Raw genomic sequence first — 27,831 nt, 5'->3', positions numbered from 1 at the left:
GACCGATATCATCAATAAAGTCTTTTCAGAATTCTTTCAACACATATGATTGATAAAGTTATACATTGTTGTCTATTGAAGACGCAATTAATGTGAACCCAAGTCAAACTCAAGTTCACATTGGGGGCAAAGAATAAACCGAGATTATTCCTTAATTCACTTGTTGAAATTTGTAACAATTTACAAGTTGGAATTAAGCTGATTCCTTACCTTCACTTGTTGAAATTTGTAGCAATTTACAAGTTGAAGTTAAACCGAGGTTATTCCTTAATTCACTTGTTGAAATTTGTAGCAATTTACAAGTTGGAATTAAGCTGATTCCTTACCTTCACTTGTTGAAATTTGTAGCAATTTACAAGTTGAAGGTAAGCCGACATTATTCCTTAATTCACTTGTTGAAATTTGTAGCAATTTACAAGTTGGAATTAAGCTGATTCCTTACCTTCACTTGTTGAAATTTGTAGCAATTTACAAGTTGAAGTTAAGCCGAGATTATTCCTTAATTCACTTGTTGAAATTTGTAGCAATTTACAAGTTGGAATTAAGCTGATTCCTTACATTCACTTGTTGAAATTTGTAGCAATTTACAATTTGAAGTTAAGCCGAGATTATTCCTTAATACACTTGTTGAAATTTGTAGCAATTTACAAGTTGGAATTAAGCTGATTCCTTACCTTCACTTGTTGAAATTTGTAGCAATTTACAAGTTGAAGTTAAGCCGAGGTTATTGCTTAAGTTCTCATAGCAATATGTGGGTTGTTTAACCCTAAGGAAGATGCTTAACACTTGTTGAAATTTTTAGCAATTTATAAGTTTATGTTATGCCGACATATGGTCACCAGCCGAGGTATACAGAAACTTACAAGTTGAAGTAAAGGCTAAGTATATTGCTTAAACACTTGTTGAAATTTATTTAACACTTTGAAAAGTTTACAATATATGTTAACACTTGTTGAAATTTGTAGTAATTTACAAGTAAGTCAGACCGAAGTCCCTGTTTCATACTCGTTGAAACTTGAGAAGCAGCTTGCAAAGTTTACACTGAATTATATATGTTTTATACTTGTTACAATTTATGCAAGGTTTGCTGGTCAGTATCTTGCCGAAGTAAAAGTTTTACAGTTATACCCGAGGTATGCAACCCTGAGAAGATTGCACAAAGGAAAATTTCAGAATTCTTTGAACCATGACAGAAGCAATCAACAGAACATCACAAGATTAAAAACGTCTGTAAAAAGAACAGTTGCAGTTACATATTGAAAAGGCTACGTCGGCCATAAAAAGGAGTTTTACATTGTCTAAGAAATTAAAAGAAAGTACAAAGTACAAAGTGCAGAAAATGTTATCAAGACTCTTCAGTATTAGCAGCTACAGGGACTGGGACCTCGGACGATTCTGGTGGAACCTCGTCGGCCACTTTTTCCGCTTGTATCTCGGCATCAATCTCTGCGATTGTTGTCTCAACACTTCTTCTTACGAAGAGAAGATCGGACGATAGCTGCCCAGTGACAATTTCCTTGGTTGCCCCCTCGACCTCATCACCCTCCTCATCCAAGGTTAAGTCCATAACCTGCTCAGCAGGAGGAGGGGACTGGGCTTCAGCACCATTTTTGGATTTCCTCACCAAGGCTTCTTCATCATTTTTCTCTTCATCCTCATCCTCAGCACTTGCCTCAGTCTCTGATTCGTCTTCAGTCTGACTTGGAGGAGGAAATGGTAAAGGAATAGTGTCGGCCTGGCGCAATGGCGAGTCAGCAGGAAGATCAAGTTTCTTTATCAGGGACATCCAACCAAGAGAAAATCCCCTGTTGCATGCCTGCCTGACTTGAAGTTTGTAATCCTCTGCGACGTCGGCCATACCCTGGGCGTAGGCCTTTTCATCGGCCTCTTTGACTTCGGCCTCTTTGGTGGCCAGAGCTTGCTGGAGCTCTTTCTCCGCTTGAGCCTTCTGAGCCTGGGCCTCTCTTTTCTCAGCTTCAGCAACTTTTTTAACGGCCTCAGCAGATTCGGCCTTCTCAAGAGCTAAAGTTTGGGCTTTAGTTGCAGCCTCGGCCTGATCCTCCAGTTTTTTCATTTTTGCTTCAAGAGACTTTATCTCTCTCTTCATGGAAGATGCTTCCCTCTTCATATCAACCAATCTTTGCCGATTTTCAAAGGATTGCATTGAAAATGAATGGGCGTGTTGGATAGCCTGAAAGAAAACAGAAATATCAGAAAATTCTCTCAGTAAGAAACAGAAGGAAAAATCACAAATGCAAGCAGGAACACTTACCTGAACAGAGTGTTGGAGCATCACAGCATAATTCTCATACTCACTAAGCCCCGCATTTCGCTCCAGATCGTTTGGGAGAAGGAGAGCAGTGCTAAGGGCGACACCAATGTTAATATCGTCGGCACTTTCACTAGCCATGATGGGCCTATCTTCTAGAGTTAGCTGAGGGGCCCAGGGGACGTCGGGCTTCTTTGACGCCGAGGTCGTCGCAGATGATGACCTTGGCCCTCTTTGATTGTGTAGACCCTGAGGGTTGGCCCTCCGCAGACCTCTTGGTGGAAGCAGAGGTTGATTTTCTGCTTTCTGCCAGCTTAGAAATAGGCAAAGCATCCTCAGCTTCGGCATCTGTAGCCTTTGGCCTTGGGCTGAGCCTTTTTAACTCTCTTTGGCTTTGGTGGGGGCATTGATTGCGTTGGTACAGCGTCGGCATCGGTTGGAAGGTCGGCAAGAAGATCTTGAACGACAGGCCTTGAACGAACCATCTCGGCGGTCTTTACAAGTCTTCGTCGACGTTTGCGTTCTGGGATTGGTATTAAGTAGGAAGTCGAAGTCGATGGAAGATCGACAGGGTCAGATGTAGACTCTTGGTCTGTTCGTGATGTTGAAGCGGTTTGAGTTGTGGCAGTAGGCGGGGAAAGGCTTTTCTTCTTTTTCTTTGGAACGTCGGGCAATGTAGATTTATATGTAGGGATGAAGTTTAGTAACAGCAGGGCTTTTCGTTTATGGACTGGAAGGTCAAGGAGTTTTTTCAGATCTGTTCCGGGGAAGAAGGATTGACGAAAATTTTTCGGTGGCTGATGAAGATCTGCAGGACAAAGAAACAGACGTCAGAAACAAAAAGTATTAAAGACTTAAATAAAAACAACTAAGTGTTGACTCAGGGCTCTTACTCTTGCCCTCTGTAATTGTTCGAGGAAGAGGGTAGAGGTGGACATCTTCATCTGGGCCAAATTTCCAATTTCCAGAAGCAATGACAAAATCATCTCCAGCCCCCTTGTTGGAGTCTGGGAGGTCGGCTACAATTTTGTATTGAGTAGATCTCGGCTTAAGGTAATAGACAAAACCCCTATCCTTCAGGTCGAGAGGCCACATGGTATAACAATATTGAAGGTCGGCCAGGGTGATTCTAAGATTCTCTTGCCTAGCTAAAACTATAATACCATTGATCACCCTATACGAGTTGATAGTAAGTTGCATGGGGTTCAGCCTGTAGAAATGAAAAACTTCACGAAAAAGAGGATCAAGTGGAAGCCGAAGTCCACATTCGGCAAAAGCTACTATAGGGAAGGGCATCGCATGGTCTGTGGGCATGATGGTATCACCATCCCCAGCTAGTTTAAGATGAACATCGGCTAGGATAGAGAATTCCTGCCTAAAATATTCAAGTTTTGTTGGGGTATTTACCCTATGCCTCCACATACCCATTATGTCGGCTTAAACTAAGAAGAATGTGTTTCAGAGGATGGGCGCCTAAAAGAAGGTTGTAAGAACCTCAGCAAAGACCTAGGAAAGGATTGATATGGTTTGTTTCAGTTTTCCCTAAAAAATTGAAGGATCTACACTCAAATCCCAAACCTAAGAACTGTAAAGAACAAAATCGAAGGCACAGATCTGGAACAGATACGAAAAACAGAAAACAAAGACGAAGTTTCAGATTCAAGAACGGAGGTATAGCTCTCAGAAACAATAGAGATACAGAAATAAAAAAAATCAAGAACAGTGGCAAAGAGAATGGTGAAATAGTACAGAAGTTCAAGATGTAGCCACAATTCAAGATACAAATAAATCCAAGGCTTCGAACAAAATCAATAATGACAATAGGCAGACAAAAGCACCTAAAGAGAATTAACAGAGAAGGGAACGAATCTTACCAAAACAAATGGAGCCGGGGCAATGTTCGTCGAGCTCAGAAATCGGTTGTAACAGCAGAGAAAGCTTCGCAAGAATGGGAGATTAAGAACAGTCTCAGAAGAGAGATCGAAGCAATGACAGATTCGAAGAAGAAAGAGCTTTCGGAGAGAGAAAGAGCAAGAAATTAGAATGAAAAAGTGAAGGAAAAATAGAGGCAAAGAAGAAGTTTTGTTAAAAATTTGAAACGGCGGCAAAGTTAGGGCAATTATTATGCCTAGAGCAACGCACGCGTCAGACGGCGCAGACGAATGACAAACAGCTTTCAGGCGCGTCACTGACACGCTTCAATGAAGACAAAACATGTGAAAGGAACGGTTGGATATGCATGACAGCTCATGCGCGTGGGAGAGTACGATCGAAACTTTGTTCTCCGAAGAGAACACATCGGCTGTAAGTGAATTATCTCGGCTAAACAGTTTTTGAGCCATTACTCAGAAAAGAAGTGTCGAAATATCGATATAGGTTCCATCACCTCAGAATGCCGAGGTAATAGAACCTAGGGGGCAGTTGTAGGGATGCATTTTCTGAATACCAACACGTGGCATGGTGACGCCGACGTGTCAGCCGAGGTGCCACGTGTCCTGGTTGGGACGCCGAGATGGTCTCAGCAAGGCCGAGGTTAACTCTGAAGATATCGGAATCCGAGATAAACGGATAAGGGACAAGAGTCCTAAGACGAAGAGGGGACTTAACCAAGATAAGGATAAAGCTCTTAGGGAGTTTATCTTTATCTCTTAAAGAGTCCAGAGTAAATGTTGATTTAGAGTTCATAGAAGTCATACTTCTAATGGGACTTGGATTGATTATATTATAAAAGAGAGGCACCCCCATGGGTCTAAGGTATGCAATTTATGTTTTAAGTATTAAGTTGAGCAATTGATTATTTTTGAGAAATATACTGACTTGATCATCGGAGTACCCCCAGGTGGAAGAACCACCGCCGAAGCCTTTTCTTTCTGTTGCAGGTTGCTGAAGCCATCTATTCTGCCTGTGCTCTCCGGTTGATCACTAAGCGGGCAGTGTGGTCAGATTTTTACCCACACACCAATAAAGCAATTGTAAATTTAACCTTATCTTGAGTAGATAGGTTTCTAGAGACTTTTAGCCTGTGTTTGGTTGTATTTTGTAAATGTGATTTGAGAATACGAGTTTTATTTTGAGTTTGTGTATAGTGGAATTATAATTTGAGTGTTGAAAATTTGTTTGGTAATGAGTTTTGAAAAGAGTTTTGATTTGAGTGGGGAATTATTGATGTGATATTTGATATGTGATACAGAAATTTACAACTCATAACTAAACATATAACTCAAAATTATTTTAAAGCACATAAAAAATTTTAAAAATTTTAGAAAATATTTTTTTTGATTATATAAATCAATTGCAAAAAAAAAAAAATTACTGTTCCGAACAGCCGGCCGGACGTCTCGACAAGCAAGATTTTCCCCAACAAAAGGAAAAACGCGTCTGTCAAAAACAAAACAGCGCAAGTGTTCTGTGCAGAGTTCTCAAAACATCATTTGAGAATCACAACCAAACACCATACTTAAATTAAGGTGTAGAATTGTGATTTGAAATCACAACCAAACACAGCCTTAGACTCTGTTTGGTAAAGTTCTGGAACGTTAGTTTCAGAACTTGATTTGAACATAGGCTTGATTTAAGAGTTCAAAATAGAAATGCCCAAGGTTTTAAAAAACGGTGGCAATTGTTACGTAACGTTGTGACGTAACGGTTGTGGTGGTTACCACTGTCCATTACAGCCGGTATAGTAGTGTGACAGAAATTCATATGTATAACGGTCGTTTTGGTGTTACGTAATGATCGTAACAGTCCAATAGACACTGTTACACAATTTTACAATATACTAAATAGCTTCATTTTTTCAAAAAAAAAAACAAACAAACAAAAGCTTACAAAAAGGAACAAATACTTAAGTGATACAAACCCTAAGAAAAAATCTTATATGAATTTTTTTTCTTTATAATTTTTTTTAATTTGTGGTATATTTTTTGTTTTATAATCCTTTTATTTAATAATTGTGAATATTTTTTATTTAGTTAGTTCAAGTATTGGTAAAAAATAGTTTGTAAACATTTAAAATTAATTATTCTTAAAATCATTAACTATTGAAATAAAATATAAAAAGCTCATTTTATAGTGATTTTAAAATATAAAATATATTAAATCATACTTAAAAATTAATAAAAATTGATCAAAATTTATTTTAAATCGTAATAAATGTGATTTTGGAATATATATATATATATATATCTGTGTGGATCGGTAAATTTTTTTCAAATTGTATAAAAAATAAAAAATTTTACAATTTCGATTACCACAATCATTATGTTATCACTTTTACACCTCACAACGGCTACTGCGTTATCACAACCTTAAAACGACCATGACAATTTTTCAAAACTTTGCAATGCCACACTATCACATGTTTAGAGTAAAGACTGGCAAAATTAGGATTTGATTGGTCAAGAGTTCTGTATCTCAGTTGGAGATTACAAATTTGACTCTTTTCTTTTCTTAAGTTTCTCCTCACTCGCTAGTTAATTTACCCAAAAAAAAAAAAAAATCAACGGAAAGCATTTTTATTTTAAACATCTGAATTTTACTTTAATCTGTCATTGTTAATTACAACAATTAAGTTATCAGATTTCAAAACATTCCTGTCTCTGATGTCGATACGTGTAGTGTGGTTAACGATCATGTGGGTAGTAGACCCCACAGAGAACAACTCCCTCCTAGTGATGAAGTGGACACTACAAAAGCAAAGCAATCTCATAGCATGCTTTGTGAATACAATAATTATTCATCTCACTAAAAACACCACCACTAATAGCACTAATGCATTAAAAAAATAAAAAAATAAAAAAAAATATAACTCCAAAACTAAAATATCACATCATTAATGACGAAACCCACTGCCACCTAATTAGTGGGAGCACTAATTAATACTCCCAAACATTTTTCTTGTGAATATGTATATTTTTGTGTTACGTTTCGGCAGAAATTTGAAGAAAAAAAAAGGAAAAAAACTTCACAAATCTCTTTCCAAACACAGCATAAAGGACAATGATCAAATCATATCAGAAGAGGCATGCTAGGGAACAGAAGTGTCCTACCATAAATGCTGAGATGATCCAACTTTCCTCTATCCTGAAAGAAAACAGTGCGCACTACGCACTTTCCCACTTTAAGCCAAGGAAGCGGTAGCAGCACTCCGCCGTAGCCGGAGGCGGAGGCGGCGGTCAAAGGTGCTGTCTTCGTCTGTGTGTTGGGGGGGGGGGGGGGGGGGGGGGGGGGTGGTGTGTGAGTTTTTGTATTTGACAGTCAATATTTGCTTAGGATGGGTGCAGATTTGTTGATAAGGAGCAAATGTATATGCACCTAAAAAGTATATAGATAATTCATAAGGAAATTTGTAAATCAATGAAATAATATTTGCATTTTTATCATGGTGTAAGTCCTCTATGAATGATGCAACTCTTTTTTATATTTGGTACAAATTTTTTTTACGTAAAAATAATATTAGAAAAAATTACATTTATTAGTACAATTATTTTTTCACTCTCGTCATTGATTTGTAATTTTTCCTAATTTTCATGAGCATTAGTGTGTTTGATTTGAGTTTTCTGAATTAAGTTTTTTGAAAATTGACTTTTTTAGTTTTCGTGTTTTTTTGTTTTTAGTTAATATTTATTAAATTTTAAACATTTTTTTTACTTTTTTAGATTCACTTTACTTAGATGTATCTAAAAAGTAAAAAATTTGTGAAAAAATATTTTAAAAAATTAATAAATACATAAAAATATAAAAAAATGTACTGAATTCTTGTATTTTTTTTTGTATTTTTGGTATTTAGTGAATTTTTAAAAGATTTTTTTTACAATTTTTTTTTTATTTTTTAGGTGTATTTATGTTAGGTGTAACTAAAAAGTAAAAAAATTGCTTAAAATATTTTAAAAAGTCAGTAAAAATAAAAAAATATGGAAAATAAAAAAGTATAATTTTTTAAAAAGTGTTTTTTAAAATGTGAAAACAAGCAAATAGGATTTTTATATCATTTTAAAATTCATTTAATGTGCTATAATTTTTTTTTATAAAGCAAATTATCTTTGTTGTTTGGACCCGTGCAACTCACATAGATCCCAAATCGATAATTCAAGTCGTTTAATTGTTTAACTATAATATAAAGATTATTCATATAAAAAATTAAATCATTCCGACAACCATAATAACTTTATTTTACATTTATCTCCTAAAAAATAAATGATTTAACTTTTGAATAATATTTATTCATTTTTTAAAACTAAATGTCATAAATTAATACTGCTACAGTTATTCAATTAATTTAAATTTTTTTTAATAAATAATTTAAATATTATAATTTAAAATAAATGATTTAAATTATCAAGATAAGACTAGCCATTGAGTTTCACAACGCATGGTTGATCAAGAATGTATCCCCTTGCAATGTTTTCAAACCTGGACCGGACCGGTCGGTTGTACCAGTCGAATCGGTGACCGGACCTAGTTTTGGTCCCAATGACTCTCCAAACCCGGACTATGCTCAAAACTAGCTTAGAATTTGAAAACCAGAAGAACCGTTGGTTCAATTGGAATAACCGGTGAACCGATCACGAGTTAACATAAGAATTGGTCGTTTTTAAAGAATTGAAGTTTCTTCCAAAAATATGTTGCGGAGAGGATTTGGACATGGAACTAAGTGCATAAAAAGCAAACACTTAAACCATTAAGCCATAAACACAATTATTGACAATGTAGTAATTGTATCTATATTTATTTTTACTAAAAATCAATATATAAAAAACGTAAAATAAATTTTAAGAAATCTTTTTTTTGTATGTGTTTATTATTTATTAATTTTTGTAATTTTAATATCTATATTTTTCTATACTTATAAATTTTAATATATTTATAATATAATTATGATATCACGGTTCAATTTTAGTTTACCTGCTGTTGAACTAGTGACCCATTCGCCCGGTTACTTTTTCGATTCGCTCATTAGTTCGGTTTTCAAAACATTACCCCTTGGCGCAACGCAGTTAGTTAGGAAGGGGGCCTCAAGTTGCTACCAACATAAAACTTGGCGTGAGTTCGATTCTTCCTTACGGTGCAAATTCTGACTTAAACGGAACTTATATTGTGGAGTCGGTATAAACTCTCAGGGTATAGTCCGTAGTCTAGAATGAACAACATAATATATTGGTGATCTTGACATAAGTGCTACCTTATATTTGCGAATAAATAAATAAAAGATGAAGGCCTGAGCAGCCTGAAGAGAAGTTAGTCCATTAATCAAAAAAGAAAAGAAAAAATAATAAAGAAAAAGGAAAAGGAAAAGGGCATGTTGCAATTCAATGATGAAAAAGAATAAAGTTTAGAAAAATTACGGAACACGCGGCGTGAGCGCGTCCGAAGCGCCTCAACGTCTATATGTGGCGAAGACGAATCGCACGGCATTTATGCGCGACGTGCGAAGCCGCACGCACACACACCACATGCGCACGCAAACACCCTAGTCAAGTCAAGTATCAATGATAATTGCACGAAATTAAAATATAAAAAAATTATAAATAATATAATCTAGATTTATTTTTATCTAAAATTATGAACCTTATATTTAACAAGGTTGTTGCTTTTATTTAAAATTGTTTACTTTATTGTTTTAAGTTAATAAAAATTTATATTTTATTCACACATTTTTTAAAGTGTACAAATAATGAGATTATTTTATTTTTACTCTTATACTTTTACACGATTTTCAATGATTTCACAGACTACTCTTATTTTCACGCGTACCCCTATACTATTTAAGTTACTATTAATTTTGCCCATGTCGTCACATTTGAAACGAAAAAAAATTTCAAAAGAAAGATACAAACCAACCCTCCTAATACTTCTCTAGTTCGCAAACGAATCGTTTTCGATTCAGCAATGTCGACACCAGCCCTCCTAACACTTCTTCACCAAGCGCGGCTTCCTGGGACGAATGCTTACCATTATCGAAATCTCCATAGTCTTTTCACGCTGCTCAAATCGATGATTACTATTCATACACTTACGCTGCTCAAATCGATGATTACTATTCATACACAGACCTAATGGGTTTTCTTGTTTGCGAAAAAGGCCATATATACTCGTTTGCCACCTCTAGCAACTTGTTGTACACTGGTTCTAATAGCAAGAACATTTGGTTCAAATCGAATAGTGGGTTAGTTAAAGCCATTGTGATTGCAAATGAAATCATTTTCACGGGCCATCAAGACGGGAAGATTCGATTATGGAAAGTGTCTGCGAAGAATCCAACAATTCACAAACGAATCGGGGCTTTACCCACGTTGAAACCTTATCTAAAGAACTTGATCAATCTAAGCAATTATGTTGAGGTGAAAAGAAATTGAAATACGGTTTGGATCAAACATTTTGATGTGATTTTGTGTTTTAGTTTGAACGAAGACAGATCTTTGTTATACTTAGCTTCTTGGGATAAGACAATAAAGGTTTGGAGAGTACCGAATTCAAAATGCTGGAAATCGATTCATGTTCATGATGAAGCGATGAATGCGGTGGTTGTCGGATTTGATGGGTTGGTCTTCACAGGCTCCATAGATGGGTATGTCAAGATATAGTGGCGAGAGATGCAAGGGAAGGGTACCAAATACTTTTTTTCGCAGAACTGCACCATATGGACTGTAATGTTTTGAAATTTTCAAAATTAGTTTTCGAACAACTTTCGGCATACCAAAACTACCTATTACATGAAGAAATGAGAAAACGAGGTAGTGTAGGGCGAAATAGGAAGTGAAGTGAAGAGAATGGCGAAAGAATGAAGTAGAACCGTCAAGAATCGAGAAAGATATAAAGTCCGAAAGATGGCTTGAAGAAAAGTCAAAAATGAGAAAAAAAGTCTTTTTTTTTTTTTATCAACTTTCAGAGTTCCGATAGCATGCAAAAAGAGGAAAAACGAGACGTGTGATGTGTGATACGAAAATTAGACCGTGATTTGTATCCAAGAACGTAAAAATGAGACGAAATAGAGTTATAACGAAGAAGATAGAATGGCTTGAAGTGGTGGTCGGTGGTGATTTGCTAGTAGGAAATGGTGGGTTTGCATCTTTTTTAAAAAAAAATTGGGACCAAATTGTAATTTTTTTAACGTTTTCTGTTTCAAATGTGATGACATGAGTAAAATTGATAGTAACTTAAATAGTATAAAAGTACACATAAAAAGAAGAATAATCTAGGGAGATCATTGAAAATTATATAAAAGCACAAGGATAAAAATGAAATAACCTCTCAAATAAAACCAAGCTCACTCAAGAGAAATGGAGGAAACGTCTGCCATCAAAACATATTTCCATTGGTTCCTTATCTAACTCCATTCGCAATAATTAGAGTAATTATTGGGGTCCTTGAATTATAGCCACGTAATATTTTAAAAATATTGTGATTGATAAAAATAAAAATAAAAATTATAATTTTATTTTAGATAATTAGAGAATATGAAAAAGATAGAATGTATAATGATTAATAAAAATAAAAAATATAAACATGTGACATTTTAGGCGCACTCAATAATTTTTTAAATAATTGATCTTACTATTTTTTGGGTAATTATGATCTTACTGTTTTAGACCAAATAAAAATTGTATTTTGTTTATAAATTTTAAAAAATAAACAAAATGAAATTTTAGATAATGATTAATATTCTTTGCAAAAAAAAAAAAAAAATTTATTTGCAATAGTTTTTAACATTCTAGTTGTTTTAGAAAGTAGGTTAAAAATTAATTTTTTATTTTTTTGACTTTTAAAAAATAAAAAATAAAAAATAGAGAATTGATGTGATTTAAAAATTAAAAAGTCAAAAAATTAACTTTTAGCTATGTTTCAAAAATAGGCATCTGTTTATTTAGATGAATAATATTTTTTAATTAGAAAACATTTTTTGCAATATTTTTTTTCTTCAAGAAAATCGTTTTTCATGTTTAGTGATGGTGGTAGTGATGACATGGTGGTGGGATGGCGGTAGAGGTGATGGCGACAGTGATGATGTTGTGATGGTGTAGATGAAAGTGACGGTGGTAGTGTAGTAATATTAGTAAAACTTTAGTTTGAAAAATGTTTTTGCCTTTTAAAAGTAAAAAATATTTTATTCTTAAATATGATTGTTTTCAATTGAGTATTAAAAATATTTTCTGTTAACTTTCATTTTTCATTACCCCAACACTAAAAAATACAGGAAAAAAAAATTCAAAAAATATTTTCCCCTCAAACAAAGAGTTTGGATTTGATCTCAACTTTACATGTGAAGTTGGCATATTAATAGAACTACTATGTTCTCATATTAATGATCAGCATCATTCATCTCATGTGACAAACTAAGATAAACATGTATAGATTGATCAAACATAACTAATCATATGATCAAATTGTATATATATTATAAAGATGTATAATATATTCTTAAAAATATATAGGTTGTATAGGTAAAAATGATCTAATAGTATAACATTCAATATTAGATCAACTTGAATTTTTACATAAATAATTTTCTTAATTAGTCATATAAGATAAACGGTTAGATCACCGAAACGAATCCAAATTTATTCGATAATGAGTCAACTTCACCAAAATAAAGATATTTAACTTTAACAAATCCAAACTTTCAAGCAAACGGAGCATAAAAATAAATCCTAACCCAAGAGATGGAGAAGAGGGACTATTTGATATTTTTGAAGCAAATACATATAGGTTTTTGTTTGTTTCAACGTAAAATAAAAAAATATTTTACATTATTTTCTCAAAAATAATTTATTTTTAAAAATTTTATAAGTTAATTTTTATAAAATTGACTCTTATTTACTACTTTTTTAACACATTTAAGCTTTTTTCAAATAAATATATTCACTCACTAAGAAGTCATAAATGAAATTTTATTAAATTGAAATTTATTTTTTAGGTAATAAAATATTTTTATCTTAAGTGTCAATTAAATACCAAATAATAAAAATATTTTTCTGTGTAAAATTATTTTACAATTTTTTTTTTTGTATAAAATATTTTATATGGAAAGAAACGGAATCGTAATTTAAAAAATTAACATAAAAATGATAAATGTGAAGTGCATTTAATTTCAAGGAGAGAACTTATGGGTGACGCAGAGAAAGCAGACCCCAGATGGTCCTAACGGACACCTGTCCGGATACCCAGTTAAGTTCGAAAGCAACGTGATTGACAAGAGTCCTTTTATCCACACCCGTTCCTCCTCTTCTCTTCTTCTGGGGTGTTTGTCAGGAAAACTTTTACTCCTTCCCTCAAAAAAAAAAAAAAAAAAAAATAGTGAGCGTATTAATTAGTGTTATCATTAACAATATAATAATAGATTTTATTATAAATGATTTAATATTTTGGTCTTGATGTTGTATTTTTTTTTATTGAGTGTCATGTCATTAGTCATCTTTTTAAAGTTTCAAAATTAATGGTCTCTATCATCATTGCTTCCGTCCAAATGATCTTTTTTAGGGAATTCAATTTTTTTGAATATAATTATTGTATTTTAAAAAAAATTAATTTTTTAAAATTATCTTTTGATAGTATATTTTTTAAAAAATATAAATGTCATAATTGTACTTTTTATATTATTTATGAATTTTAAAAAATGGTAAAATAAGAAATTTATATTATTTTTATACTTGATTTTTGAAGAGTGACTAATATTTTGAAACAATAAAAAACGGAATAAAGGACTAATATTTTGAGACGGAAGGAGTGACTTATTTTAGGCTAAAATTTATTAAAAAAATAAAAATAATTAATAACATAAAATATCATATCAAATTCATAATTTTTTATTTTTTTCTCACAAATATCACATTTAACTATATAAAAAAAAATCAATCATCTTTTCAAATATAAGAATTTTAACCTATTAAAATAATAAAAAACTAAAATAAATTAGTAAAATAGTAACCACTGCATGGTTTTCCAAGCTAAAGCAAATGGTAGGAATTACCAGCAAGCAAGAGAGGAGTATTAGTATTAAATGCAGTCCGAGTAAGTACCGTGTGGACAATTCTGTCACAGCAACATCAATTCCCAAAAAAAAAAAAACAAAAACAAAAATAAAAACGAACGAAATATCAAGACTTTAATTTCGACCTTATCCGCTACTAATAATTCATAAAATATTTAGTGGGCGACCAAACACACATCGCAGGGTTAATTTCGAAATTTATCATCCAAGTCCGGAAAAATTGAGCACATAAGTTGAGATAAAAACGGTCCTCACTTTTGTTTCAAATAATTGGAGATGGGGGTTTCTTGTGCTTTATTGCTGGATTTATTTAAACTCATCTTAAACAAGATTAACTCATTACATTATTGATATTTGATTAATTACATCTTTTATGTAAATAATTTACTTGATATGTCTTATAAGTTTAACATTATTGTTTAAATTAGACTATAAATAATGAAAAGTTAGTTAGGATATGTCATATGTCATTTGACTAATTACTTACTAAAAAAATTTATAAATAGTAGCCACTTTAAATTATTTAGATTTTGAATAAGTCAATGCAAGATAATATAAATTTTAAAATCAAAATACTGTTTCTATGGAATAAATGGATTTTTATGAAATTTAGTGGGTCAAAGCAAAATTGAGAGCATATAAATTTGTAAGGACCAAATGCAAACTTCATTTATTTATTATAATTTCTTACAACTTATGCAAGTAATAAAATTTTTATGAAGTTTGCGATGCCCATCACTTATTTCAATAACCAATGCATTACTATCCCAATAAAACATAAAAATAAATGAAAACATGACGGATGTGTTTAATTTGGTTTTGGGAGATAAATTTTGTTAAAAAAAATCTTAGAGAAAAAGTTTAGAATTTTTTTTGATTTGTTTAGTTGTATATTTTGGAAATAGTTTTGGAGTATGGGAGTTTGAGATAATTTGATATTTTGTTGTAGTTGAATAAATGTGTATGAGAGAGAAAAAGATAAAAAGAAAAAAAGTGATTGATTGATGTGTAGAAGAGAGAATGTAATTTTAATTTTTTTTTTCAAAAATTGTGTTTTAAAAGTTAAACCAAACAAGATCAACAACTTTTTTCTTTTACGTTTTGTTTAGTTGGAATATTTGGAGAGGAATTTGGAAAGAAGAGAGAAATATGTGTGTGGAATTATGTAAAATATAAGTATATTTTATTCATATTTAGACTACTTTTTTTATTTCTCTTTTTAAATTTCTCTTTAAATCTTCTAACCAAATACAATATTAATTTATAGTTAAAATAGTTATGCATTTTATCATTCGGGATAAATAACTCCATATTAGGACCAAAAAATTGTATACAAAATTTTTCAAAGCATCAACTAATTTAATTAATAAAATGTCATTATGCTCTCATGTTGAACTTGATATTGAATTTTATCCTCTTATACAAAGTGAAAGATCATGAGTGTGGTAACCCATGAAAATATAGTGAACCAATATCATTGCACGAAAACCATTTGCATAATTTTTCAAATCATTTTCACCACACAAAAACAAAATTAAAATTGAAAAATGTTTGAGGGCCACAAAAACAGTGGCTCAAATGGCTCAAAACTGCCAAAACAGTCGTTTTGGCAGTTTTGAGCCATTTGAGCCACTGTTTTTGTGGCCCTCTACCATTGCTCATTAAAATTATATAAGTTAATCTTCAAATCTTAAACACAGTAATAATATTACATATACACAAAAATATAATAATTTACACACAAAAGTTTGAATAACACATTATTAATTTTTTGTATTTAAAAAAAAATTATTATTACAGTTTGAACCACTTTCAAATAGGTCTAACCACAATTCAATTTTAAATTTCGGGCCCTGCACGATCAATGGACCGTTTTCGATATTTCCGCAATATGAGAGGGGCATATACCCCAACGCTCCACAAAAATAAAGGGGCATTCACGTAATTTAAACTACCACTCCTCCAATCAGTAACCCCACGATTCCACCCTTCGACACGTGTCCTTCCATCATCGCTTCCCGGAGACCTACCTCCTTGCGATCATTGCCACGTGGACACCCTAAATTCGGAGACCAGATTCCTCACTTGCATTCTCTCATTATCTTCCTCCTTGCAAAGGTGAAGTTGCACTTTAAAACAATTCAACGACCTTGATCTGGAGATATTCAAAAAAAAAATTTAAAAAATAATTAGATCTAAACTATTAAATTACCTTAAAATATATCTCTACTATTACAAATATGAAGAATAAGATAGAATGTAAGGCGAGGATCCTAATTCTTAAATCCGATGATTAGCCACGCCATGTCATAGTCCACGTGGCATACTAGTCCTAGTCAGCAACAAACCGGCTTCACCTCACCTATAAAAACCCCCCTTTCCCACTCACACTCACTTCATCATTTTTACTTCACAAGGAGCCAAAAACCACGGAACTTTAATCAGACCAGACGTCTCCTTCTCTCACCACCTGCAACCGGAAAATGAATATTCCGGCGACCACCTCATCTTTTGGAACTCGCATTGTTCTCGTCTCCTTCCACCGCCGTCACGTCTTTCACGAAAGACACTAATCGAGAACACATATCAATTGAGTTTCGAAGTTATTCGATCCTTTTTCTACACGAGAGAGAAAGGTACCTCATTTTGTTCAGAATTTGTTTTGCTTTTTAGATTGATCTATGTGTGATCTGATGAGACACTATTGGTCATGATGATCGGATGATCTGAAATTGTGTTAATTGTTGAGGTGAATTTGTTCAACCTAACCTCATTAAGCATTTTGATTTCGTGAAGAGTCATTGATCTTAGCTACAGTTTTGAATTTTGATTAGTCACTGACTTTTAACAGCTCTGAGAAAATGGAGTTCTGAAGCGTATAATTAGGCGGTTCTCAGAACAATTATAGCTCTGTTTAGAATAAAGGGAGACAGAAACGAGCCTAATTAATTGATAGACATAGCATGCCTTTCCCGATGAGGATTCAACCTCTCGATTCTGAGGCGTTCGGAGAATCGATCCGTAACGAGTCGGTCAAGCCTGTGTTGAAATCGCGCCTCAAGAGGCTCTTCGATCGGCAATTCCCTAGCGTACTGAAGATTTCGTCGACGGAGAAGCCGGCAGCCGGAGAACCGCAGTACGACAAAGATGCAGGGGCCGAGTTCGAGCCGAGCTCTGTGTGCTTGGCGAAAATGGTGCAGAATTTCATCGAGGAGACTAACGAGAAGCAATCAGCTGTCAAATGTGGCCGCAATCGCTGCAATTGCTTCAATGGAAACAGCAATGACAGCTCCGATGACGAATTTGATATCTCTAGTGGCTTTGGAGACTCAATTCCAACCTCTTGGTCTGGTGATTCTGTCGATATACTCAAGGTAAATGTTTGCTTAAATCTAACACTTTTCCTAACAAATTCAAGTGTGCAATGAGGATGAACTGAGAAGCTTATTTGTTTCTGTAGACTCTGATTCCGTGCGCGAGTCTTGCGGAGAGAAATCTCTTAGCAGACACTTCGAAGACCGTGGAGAAGAACAAAACTTGCAAGCCAAAGGATGATCTAAGAAAAATTGTCACAGACGGACTGTTGCTTCTCGGTTACGATGCTTCAATCTGCAAATCGCGATGGGAAAAATCTTCCTCATATCCAGCCGGTAAGTCCTCTCTCTCTCTCTCTCGTGTAAATATATATGTATATCCGATAGATTTCGTTTCGATCATCGTCTGATTTTGTGTATAATTTATTTATTCAGGTGAATATGAGTACATAGATGTGATTGTGGAAGGAGAGAGAGTGTTGATAGACATAGATTTCAGATCCGAGTTCGAGATAGCTCGATCAACCGGAGGCTACAAAGCAATCCTCCAAACTCTGCCGCACATTTTCGTCGGCCGAGCCGATCGTCTTCAGCAAATCGTTTCGATCGTATCGGAGGCCGCGAGACAGAGCCTGAAGAAGAAAGGAATGCACATCCCTCCATGGAGGAAGGCCGAGTACATGAGAGCCAAATGGCTCTCTCCTCACACCAGAACCACCACCACCACCGCCACCGCACCACCACCGAACGACGATACCGACACTCCGACCGAGAACATTCCTTGTTTGGCAACAACGGATAGCGACTGCGGAGAGTTGGAACTGATTTTTGGCGAGAAAACGTCGTCGTTTTCGTCGTCGTCGGTGGATTTCTCCGTGACCGAGTCCTCATCGCCGGTGACTACTTCCGGCAAGGAAAAGAAGCCGATGGCGGTAGCGGTGGCGTCCACGTGGCAGCCTCCGGCGATCAAACCGAAGAGCTGCGAGAGAGGAGCCAAGATCGTTACTGGATTAGCTTCTCTTCTCAGAGAGAGACCTTAAAAAATTTTGGAATTTTTTTTTTCTTCAGGTACAAAAAAATTATATATATATATATATATAAAATATGAAAATAGTATATATAAGCAGAGTTTTGGATAAGCGTACAATCCTTGTTTTGCTCTCTTCTTCGTTTTTTGCTTGCAAAAGGTAATGTAAGAGGTAAAATCTATGATCAATCTATCTTCATTGTAGTTTAGCCCCTCTGAAAACAATATAATAATAACAGATGATGATAATTTGTTACTGAAAAAAAATTACTATGATACTCTGTTCTTGAATTTATTAGCTGTACACACAGTTATTAAACTATATCTGATCTAAATGCAAAATTTTTGTTACATAAATAAATAGTTGGAGATTTTAGAGATAAAAAAAATTTAAGATAAATTACACTTTTAATGGTTGTGGTTGGAGTTAAATTGAAGTTTGGTTTTTATTATTTCTTGACTTTTAATTTAATTCTAATTTGGCTGTTTCATGCAAATTAATGTTAAAACTCTTGATTTTCAGTCAAATTAGGAGTTGTATTCCTTTCCGGAGCACCCCAAAAAAAAAAAGGAGTTGTACAAAATTTGACTCTAATTTAAATGGAATCAACAAATTTATTTATTTATTTATTACAATGCACAGGAGAAAATTAAGTTTGTCTAATAAAATATATTGGACTACAAATACGTATTTTAAAAGGGATCGTGAGAGCTTTTACTTAGGGATGATAACAAATTTTCAAACATCTCCATGAAAGGAGAAAATTTATATGTAGAAAAATATTACCAAAAAAAAATAATAATAATAATAAAACAAAACAACAATTTAATGTGAAATTTAAATTAAATTATAAACATTAAGGTTATGTAGATAAAATAATAATAATAATAATAGAATAAGGTAAATTAAAATAGAAGATATATACGCTTTTATCTTGATTTTGAAATTATTTAACTCAATTATCTGAATCATTGTGATTGGATGATTAGATCAAATTTCTTATTAATATTTATAAATTTATTGTCTTTTTTTTATATATAAATTACACTGAATTATAATATTTTCAAATAATTTTTGCCGAACATATTAAGTTTTTAATTTACAAATAATATATGTGCTTTTTCCTATGGTAAAAAAATTATTGATAAAAAAACAAATGGCATGGGGATTCTGAATTTTGTCCAAATTTAAAAGGCTGTTACTCTGTCTCGACGGTTTCTCAGGAGGAAACACGAGAGGACGTTCATGAAGGTTTTTATTTTATTTTTATTTTTGAAAATAATACATTTTGGTTTTTTAAATAAATAAATATATAAAATGGGTATTTGTGGTGCAGAGAGAGAGAGAGAGAGAGAGAGAGAGAGGAGGGGGGGGGGGGGGTGGAGGGAGTTCTTAAAAATGCGGGAGGGGGAGTGGGCGTTTGATGACGGCAGGGTCTCGTCGCCGTGAGAGGGAGGCAAGGGGTGTGGAGTGGGTTCATTAGAATAACGTGACGTTCTCTTTCTTCTCTCTCTCTCTCTTTCTTTTTCTTTTCTTTTGTGCTTTTATCGGAGTGCTGAAACTGGGACTGGGTGATTCGGATTCAAGTGAGTTTGAGAGACAGAGGGAGAGAGAAAGAGATAGCTCTCTCGTGAATCCCACGTACTAACATAGCATAGATATGGGTATATAAATCATATAAGGTCTAGTTTGGGAAGACTAAATAAGTGTACTTTTTGACTTTTTATGAAATATGGGTTGGGTTTGGGTTGGGTTTGAAGTGATGTGTTAGAGTGATGATGTGACTTAAATAAGATGATGTGACTTAAACAGGATAGTGACTTTTTAACTTTTTGTCTTTTTTTAATCATGTCAAATTTGACCTAAATTAAATTGTATATATTCGTTTTCTCAGATTTCAATTTTTTGATGGAATAATAATAATAATAATGCGGTCCAAGAAAGAGAGCTCCCAAAGCAAAGAATAATTTGACTTTCTTGGTTTTGTTGTCTCGTCGTCTGGTCTGGATCATACCAGGTCCTGGAGTTCCTACCTTATCCAAGTTTTGTACGTTATTTTCTCATATTTGAAAAAAATTATTTAATATTTTCAAAATACGGCGGGTTTATATGTTTTAATCAAGGGTTATTTTTTGATAAGTCCTATTTATAATTGTTTTGTTTCATAAAATCCAAACTGTTTCTGAATATTCCATTAGGTCCATTAATTGTTAAAGGACGAAATAACCCTCTCCGCCTCTCCCGCGTGAAACCGATTCTACAAAAATCCATTCCTATTCGAAATATTCAATCCACAAAATTTCCAAAACAAAAACTCAATCGACGAAACGATACTGATATTGCCTCCAGTAACCCTAGATTCCTCTTCGTCTCACCACTGCGAAGCTTCACATCGGAAGGAGGGTGCTTCGTCGTTCGAAGATTCTTGTCGCCCCATTGAGTTTATTTTATCCACTGAGTGTGATCCATACCCACCAACCATGACGAACAAAAGTAAGGAATACCATTCCACCTTCTGCTTTTCAATCATAATGTCATCATTGATGTATACATACACCTTCTGGTTTTCGGATTTGAATTTGTAAACATAGATGTTTTCGGAATTAATTTTGTAAAAATATATGATGTGAACATTCACATTAGTGTTGATTACTCGCTAAACTTACAGTAGTAGACACTGATGTGAATATTCACAGCAGTGTATAATGATGTGCATATTCACATCAGTGTATGATGATTTGAATGTTCATATTACTATCACTGTTGATATTGTTCATTTTTTATGTCCACAGAACCCCCAAACTTCACTCAACAATGTGATGGAATGTGATGTAAATATTCACAGTGTGACATCAATGTTGGACTTGTTTGTGTTGTTGGGTGTTGTTTGGTGCAGTTGGTTCCCCCCTATGATTTTTAGCAAATTATTACATAATGTGATCACCCATGTAAACATTCACATTAGCCTCTAACTGTTGTAGTGAACATTCACATTATTATACGAAATGTGATCACCCATGTAAACATTCACATTGGCCTCTAACTGTTGTAGTGAACAATTGTTGGGATTTGTTTTTGCACACATGAATGATGTGAACATTCACATTATTATTGAGTACTGGGTAAACTTAGAGTAGTACACACTGATGTAAACATTCACATCATGTGAATGCTCACATTAATGTCAGAACACCCAAACTTCACTCAACACTGTGCTGGAGTATGATATAAACATTGACATTGTGACATCAATGCCCAAGTTGTTTGTATTATTGAGTGTAGTTTGGCGCTGTTGGTTCCCCCCCTTTGATTTTTAAAAAATTATAACATAATGTGATCACCCATGTAAGCATTCACATTGGCTAGTAACTGTTGTCGTGTTCGAAATTTATTTCTCAAACATGGATGATGTGAACATTCACATTACTATTGATTACTGGGTAAATTTAGAGTAGTACACACTGATGTGAACATTCACATCAGTGTGAATGTTCACATTAATGTCAGAACCCCCAAACTTCACTCAATACTGTGATGGAGTATGATGTAAACATTCACATTGTGACATCAATGCCCAAGTTGTTTGTGTTATTGGGTGTAGTTTGGCACTGTTGGTTCCCCCCTTTAATTTTTAGAAAATTATAACATAATGTGATCACTCATGTAAGCATTCACATTGGCTAGTAACTGTTGTCGTGTTTGAAATTTATTTCTCAAACATGGATGATGTGAACATTCACATTACTATTGACTACTGGGTAAATTTAGAGTAGTACACACTATTAATGTCAGAACCCCCAAACTTCACTCAATACTGTGATGGAGTATGATGTAAACATTCACATTGTGACATCAATGCCCAAGTTGTTTGTGTTATTGGGTGTAGTTTGGCGCTGTTGGTTCCCCCCTTTGATTTTTAGCAAATTATAACATAATGTGCTCACCCATGTAAACATTTACATTGCCCAGTAACTGTTGTCGTTTTCCGAATTTATTTTTCAAACATGGATGATGTGAACATTCACATTAGTATTGATTACTGTGTAAACTTACAGTAATAAACACTGATGTGAACATTCACATCACTGTATAATGATGTGAATGTTCCAATTACTGTCAATGCTGGTTGTTGAATGTTGTTTGGTGCTTCGGGTTCCATCCTCTGTGTTTCAACCAATTACATGTGCTCATTTGAACACACAGGTCTTCCCCATAAAGTTGATGGCAAGCGAAAGCGAGGGGAATCCCGTTCCAAAACCAAGCCTGATCAAACAGCTGTTCCTGAAGAAGTGAGCATGAAAAAAGTGAACTACCGGTCAAATATAACTGGATTGGTCAAACTGTTAAAGGATACGAAATTTACAAGTGGCCAATTGAAGTGCCTTAGAAAAACACCGTCCTGGCCATTATTTCATAGCTTGATCAGTAACGAAATCGACCTCAACCACTGCATGAAATATGATGATGTCATTGTACGTATAGTACAAACATTCAAGCAATCTAGTGGTAGGTTTTACATTGGGGATAAGAACATCCAAATTTTTAGAAGCGACGTATCACTGATTTTTGGGGTGGACTGCGGCACCAAGTCGATGGACCTCTCTTATGGTGCAAAACCAACAACCGGCATCATACACCGAATGTGCAAGGATGTTAGTCGGTTAAGTGCTGCCAAAATACGAGAAATTCTGAGGGAAGCATTGAAGGGCACAAAAAAACATGACGATGAGGAGGTCGCAAGATTAGTTTGCATGTATGCATGCGTCAAGCTATTCTTTTCTACATCCGGAGAAACAATTGGATGGGTTTTCTACTCATACATGGACCCATTACACAAGATGATCGAGTATGATTGGGCTGAGAGCATCCGGGCAACCTTGATGGGTTCATTGGGCCAAAACTGTGGAAAACCAAGACGAGTCACCGGATGTGTGATGTTGTTAATGGTAAATCAAATCTCATACAACTTATTCTATGTTTAATATGAACATATACGGGCTCTGAACACTCTGATGTGAATGTTCACATTTCTCAGCTTTGGTGTGAAAGTTGACAACATTGATGAAAACATTCGCATTACTGTTTCAGTAATGTACAAACACACATTAGTAGATGCTGGTGTAAACATTCACATTAACAGATGTGAACATTCACATCAGTTGTACCACTCACATTACCAGATGTGAATATTCACATCAGTAACATCACTCACCATTAGCAAAATCTGAGCATTCACATAGTAATAACACTGACATGAACAGATGTAAACATTCACATCAGTATCATCACCTACCATTAGCAAATGTGAACATTCACATCAGTAATAGCACTGACACTAACAGTTGTGAACATTCAGGTCAGTAATATCACTCACATTAACAGTTGTGAACACTCACATCAGTAGTATCACTCAACATTAGGAAATGTGAACATTCACATCAGTAACATTACTCCACATTAGCAGATGTGAACATTCACATCAACGGATGTGAACATTCACATCAGTTTTAAGTGATGTAAACATTCACATTACTGGCCTAGTGGTGCACTGTGAACATTCACATTACTGCACCAGTGGTGTAAACATTCACATCAATGTTAATTCATATGAACATTCAAATTACTGATATTTGTTATTTGTTTCAGTATTGGCTGTGTGAGCATACAACAATCTTACAACCCCGCAACCCCAATGCCATTCCACGATGCGTAAAATGGGACCTCACAGCCTTACATAGCAACATGAAGTCCATAACTAAGGCTAAGCTAGGTTTAAATGAGGTAGAAGTACAACCAAATATATTGTGCTTATTCACATAGTGAGACGAGGAACTATCTAACTAACATTCTGTCTCGAAATGCAGGTATATGGCGGCGAGCTAATGGCATCACCAACTGAAGCGAAGATGTATCGTCATACAAAATTGAATGTGGAGCCAAAACCTGAGATTTTGTCAAGTGTAGTAGCAAAGAAAGATGAAAGCAATGAGGATCAAAGCAAAGACAGTCAACGCAGTGATGACAGGGATGCATTTTCTGTCGATGCAGTGGACCTGAATGATGTTGGGCATTATATCAACCCCAGCTGTAGCACCCCCAATGCTGAGAAAGGAATCATCATAGCACAACCAACTGAGCTCGACATTGTGGAAGTACTCATAAAAGAAAACCAAAAAGCTTGGGCTCTTGTACAGCAATGGGAAGCGAAATACAAACAGTTGGAAGAATCATGGGAGTTGAGGGCAAGGGTGATTGCTGCCCTTGAAGCCAAACTATTTGACCAATCGGGCTCATCCAATGTGGACATGGACATGAAGACTTGCATGGAGTGGAAAGATACAGAAATTCAGCGGCTGACAAAGTTGGTCATCAACTTGGAATGTGAAAAAACAATACTTCAAGACCTTTTTGACGATCAGTCCGTCCACATCATCACTCAAGTTGAAGCACAAAAGGCTCATGACAGCCTTAACAAGAATCCCACTGCAGCATTGGAACACATTATCAGCCCCCCGTCAAGGGTAAAGCGCATAAAGCAGAAGGTAAGGAAAGAACACAGGTTGGAAGAGTTTGAATACCCCAACCTGCCTGGTCAGAATAAAGGGAAAGAGGGAGTCGAACAGCAATCACATGCAGTCCAAATTGCACAAGATTTAGACAAGCAACCACCAAAAAAGCAGCCAACAAAGTCCAAGAAGTTAACCTTGAACAACAAACTGAAAGTCTGGGCTAACATGAACAAACTCAACAAGCAAAAAGTCCAAAATTTGCACAAGAACGGCGGTAATGAGTAAGTGATCTTACATATCCCCAACTGTTTTTTTTTTTTCCTATCATGTTCAGTTCACATACATACTTAATAAATTAGATCATTTCATAAATGTGCAATGTTGACATTAACATTTTCTGTAATCACAATGCACAGGTTGCTAGTGTGGCGAGGGGACTCAAAGACTAAAGATGTGTATTTTGATGACATCATACACATCATCAAGGAAGAATCAATAACCAACAACGTATGGCAACTGTAAATGTGTACAAAACACACACATACACACACACACACACCGAGTAAAGACACTGAAAATAATGTACTGCCACCCCTCCGGTTCTGCAGGTGATAGATGGTTATGGTGAAATTCTACTTGAACTACAAGGGCTAGTCAACCCAAGTTTGGAAGATTCATCATTCATCTTTACAAGCACATGTTTGGTAACCACTAGACTTTAATTTTGATTATGTTTCAATACATGTGGATGTTCTTCTCAGAATTACATGCTTACATTGTTAACTTAAATAATAGGCAGATGTGAATGTTAACAACAACATAAAATGACCTTTGAGAAGATTCACATTGACAGATGTGAACATTCACATCATTCGCATTGAAGATTAGATGCTTATTATGTTGATAAACTTAAATGATACACACATGTGAACATTCACATCAGTAATATAACTCACAGTAACAGATGTGAACATTCACATCAGCAGTGTTACTCACATTAACAGATGTGAAGATTATATGCTTATTATGTTGATAAACTTAAATGATACACACATGTGAACATTCACTTCAGTAGCATTACTCACACTAACAGATGTGAACATTCACATCAGTAACATCACCCACCATTAGCAAATGGGAACATTCACACCAGTAATATCACTGACATTAACAGATGTGAACATTCACATCAGTAGTATCACTCACCATTAGGAAATGTGAACATTCACATCAGTAACATAACTCCCCATTAGCAGATGAACATTCAAATCAGTAACACCAAACATTGATATAAATACTTGGTACATCATTGTATGCCCTTCGCGTGCAGAAAATCATTGAACAGTACCCCCCCACAAGAGGAATAAACTAATTGATGTACACATCAAGGAGTATCAAGGCCAGAGATTCTTAATCTTCCCAATACACGACAACTTTCACTGGACAATTGTTGTGTACGACGTGAAAGAGAATGTATGGAGGCATTATAACTCACTGCGCCCAAGAGAAGGCATACATGACCCACATATTGACAAAGCACAAATACTGGTAAGTGGCTGACAAAAATAATACTTGTCGTGATGTGTAATATTTGAACTTCGACGTATGCCCTATGTTAGTTGGTGCCTAATATGAAATTTCATTGTTGGCAGAGGGACTACATCACAGCTTTGGTGCACAACATTGGACCATCATCACCATTATGGACCAATTTATCAAGCCAAAATACTTCGAAAACAATCATATCAGTGGACATCTGTCCTCAGCAAGCATCAAATTCGTAAGCCTAAAATTGATTTCTACACATGTTCCACAACCTTTACCCACCTAAATTTCAAAATCTAACAAGAAGTTTGTATTTTCAGGGTGGATTGTGGGCCTGCAGTTTGTTACATCATGAGGGCGCATGTATATCGTGAAGACATTGTTGCCAGCCTAGATCGCTTTGCATGGTGTCAAATAAGAGACTCATTAGTACACCTTTTTCTGAACCACAGAAAGACAGTGCAATGTGAAAACCTATAGGTGGAGGGTGTCCACCTATCACTGTTACCCAAATCTGTTATCCACATTTAGGACAATTTAGTTTCAATAGATTTTTCATATTGGAGCAGACTAGCTTAATTGTAAATCAAGTCTATATCACTGCTTGTACAGATATTTTCCAGTCAATATATGTAAATGCATTTTCAGGCCTATTTTGCATTGGTCATGCACATTGAGATTGTATTTTCTTTTTATTTTTTTGGATACACATGACATGATGTCAATGTTCACACCACAGAATGATCGTACACTTTATTCTATTTTAAACCATACTACATGGATGTGAATATTGCTTAAAGTGTTCATGTAACACAATATGACAGGTGTGAGTATGATATTTCTTAACACAAGTCAATATTCACATCTAACAATTTGATGATGTGAATATTCACATCATAACTTCTGATTATGCAAATGGCAACAATGATGTCATGAATATTCACATCTTATGAGTTGATGATGCGAATGGTTACATTGATGTAAACATTGCTGTTAATAGTAACAACAATGTGAACATTCCCACCACAGACATGTTTGAAAGTTGAACAATGTGAACATTCACATAATGTGATTATAATACATAAGTGTGAATGTTAACAGCATGCATTCATCCAAAACACAACCAACATAAATGTCAGATTGGTACCTTAAAAAAGTAAAAATAAAACACAAACCAAAC

General features: G+C 34.6%; 1 protein-coding gene, 1 long non-coding RNA gene and 1 pseudogene across 2 annotated transcripts; all 3 read left to right on the top strand.

The window, feature by feature from the left end:
* Positions 1-10,323: 10,323 nt before the first annotated feature.
* On the top strand, positions 10,324-10,926 carry LOC145793897 (protein JINGUBANG pseudogene; annotated as a pseudogene).
* A 5,718-nt stretch (positions 10,927-16,644) lies between these two features.
* On the top strand, positions 16,645-18,708 carry LOC114323339 (uncharacterized). Its single transcript, XM_028270911.2, has 4 exons — positions 16,645-16,891; positions 17,107-17,629; positions 17,716-17,905; positions 18,005-18,708. Exons 2-4 carry the CDS (start codon positions 17,219-17,221, stop codon positions 18,607-18,609), a joined length of 1,206 nt encoding a protein of 401 aa, XP_028126712.2. The 5' UTR covers positions 16,645-16,891; positions 17,107-17,218; the 3' UTR covers positions 18,610-18,708.
* Positions 18,709-26,452: 7,744 nt separating this feature from the next.
* Positions 26,453-27,266, top strand: LOC145793103 (uncharacterized). Its single transcript, XR_014333640.1, has 3 exons — positions 26,453-26,654; positions 26,759-26,886; positions 26,972-27,266. It is a non-coding gene; the product is annotated as an uncharacterized LOC145793103 (long non-coding RNA).
* Positions 27,267-27,831: the final 565 nt, after the last annotated feature.

Source organism: Camellia sinensis, chromosome 6 (assembly GCF_055761805.1).
Source record: "Camellia sinensis isolate YWXY chromosome 6, ASM5576180v1, whole genome shotgun sequence".
Lineage (NCBI taxonomy): Eukaryota > Viridiplantae > Streptophyta > Magnoliopsida > Ericales > Theaceae > Camellia > Camellia sinensis.
The sequence above is the reverse complement of the archived record's forward strand: the minus strand, read 5'-3'. Positions and strand labels throughout refer to the sequence as shown.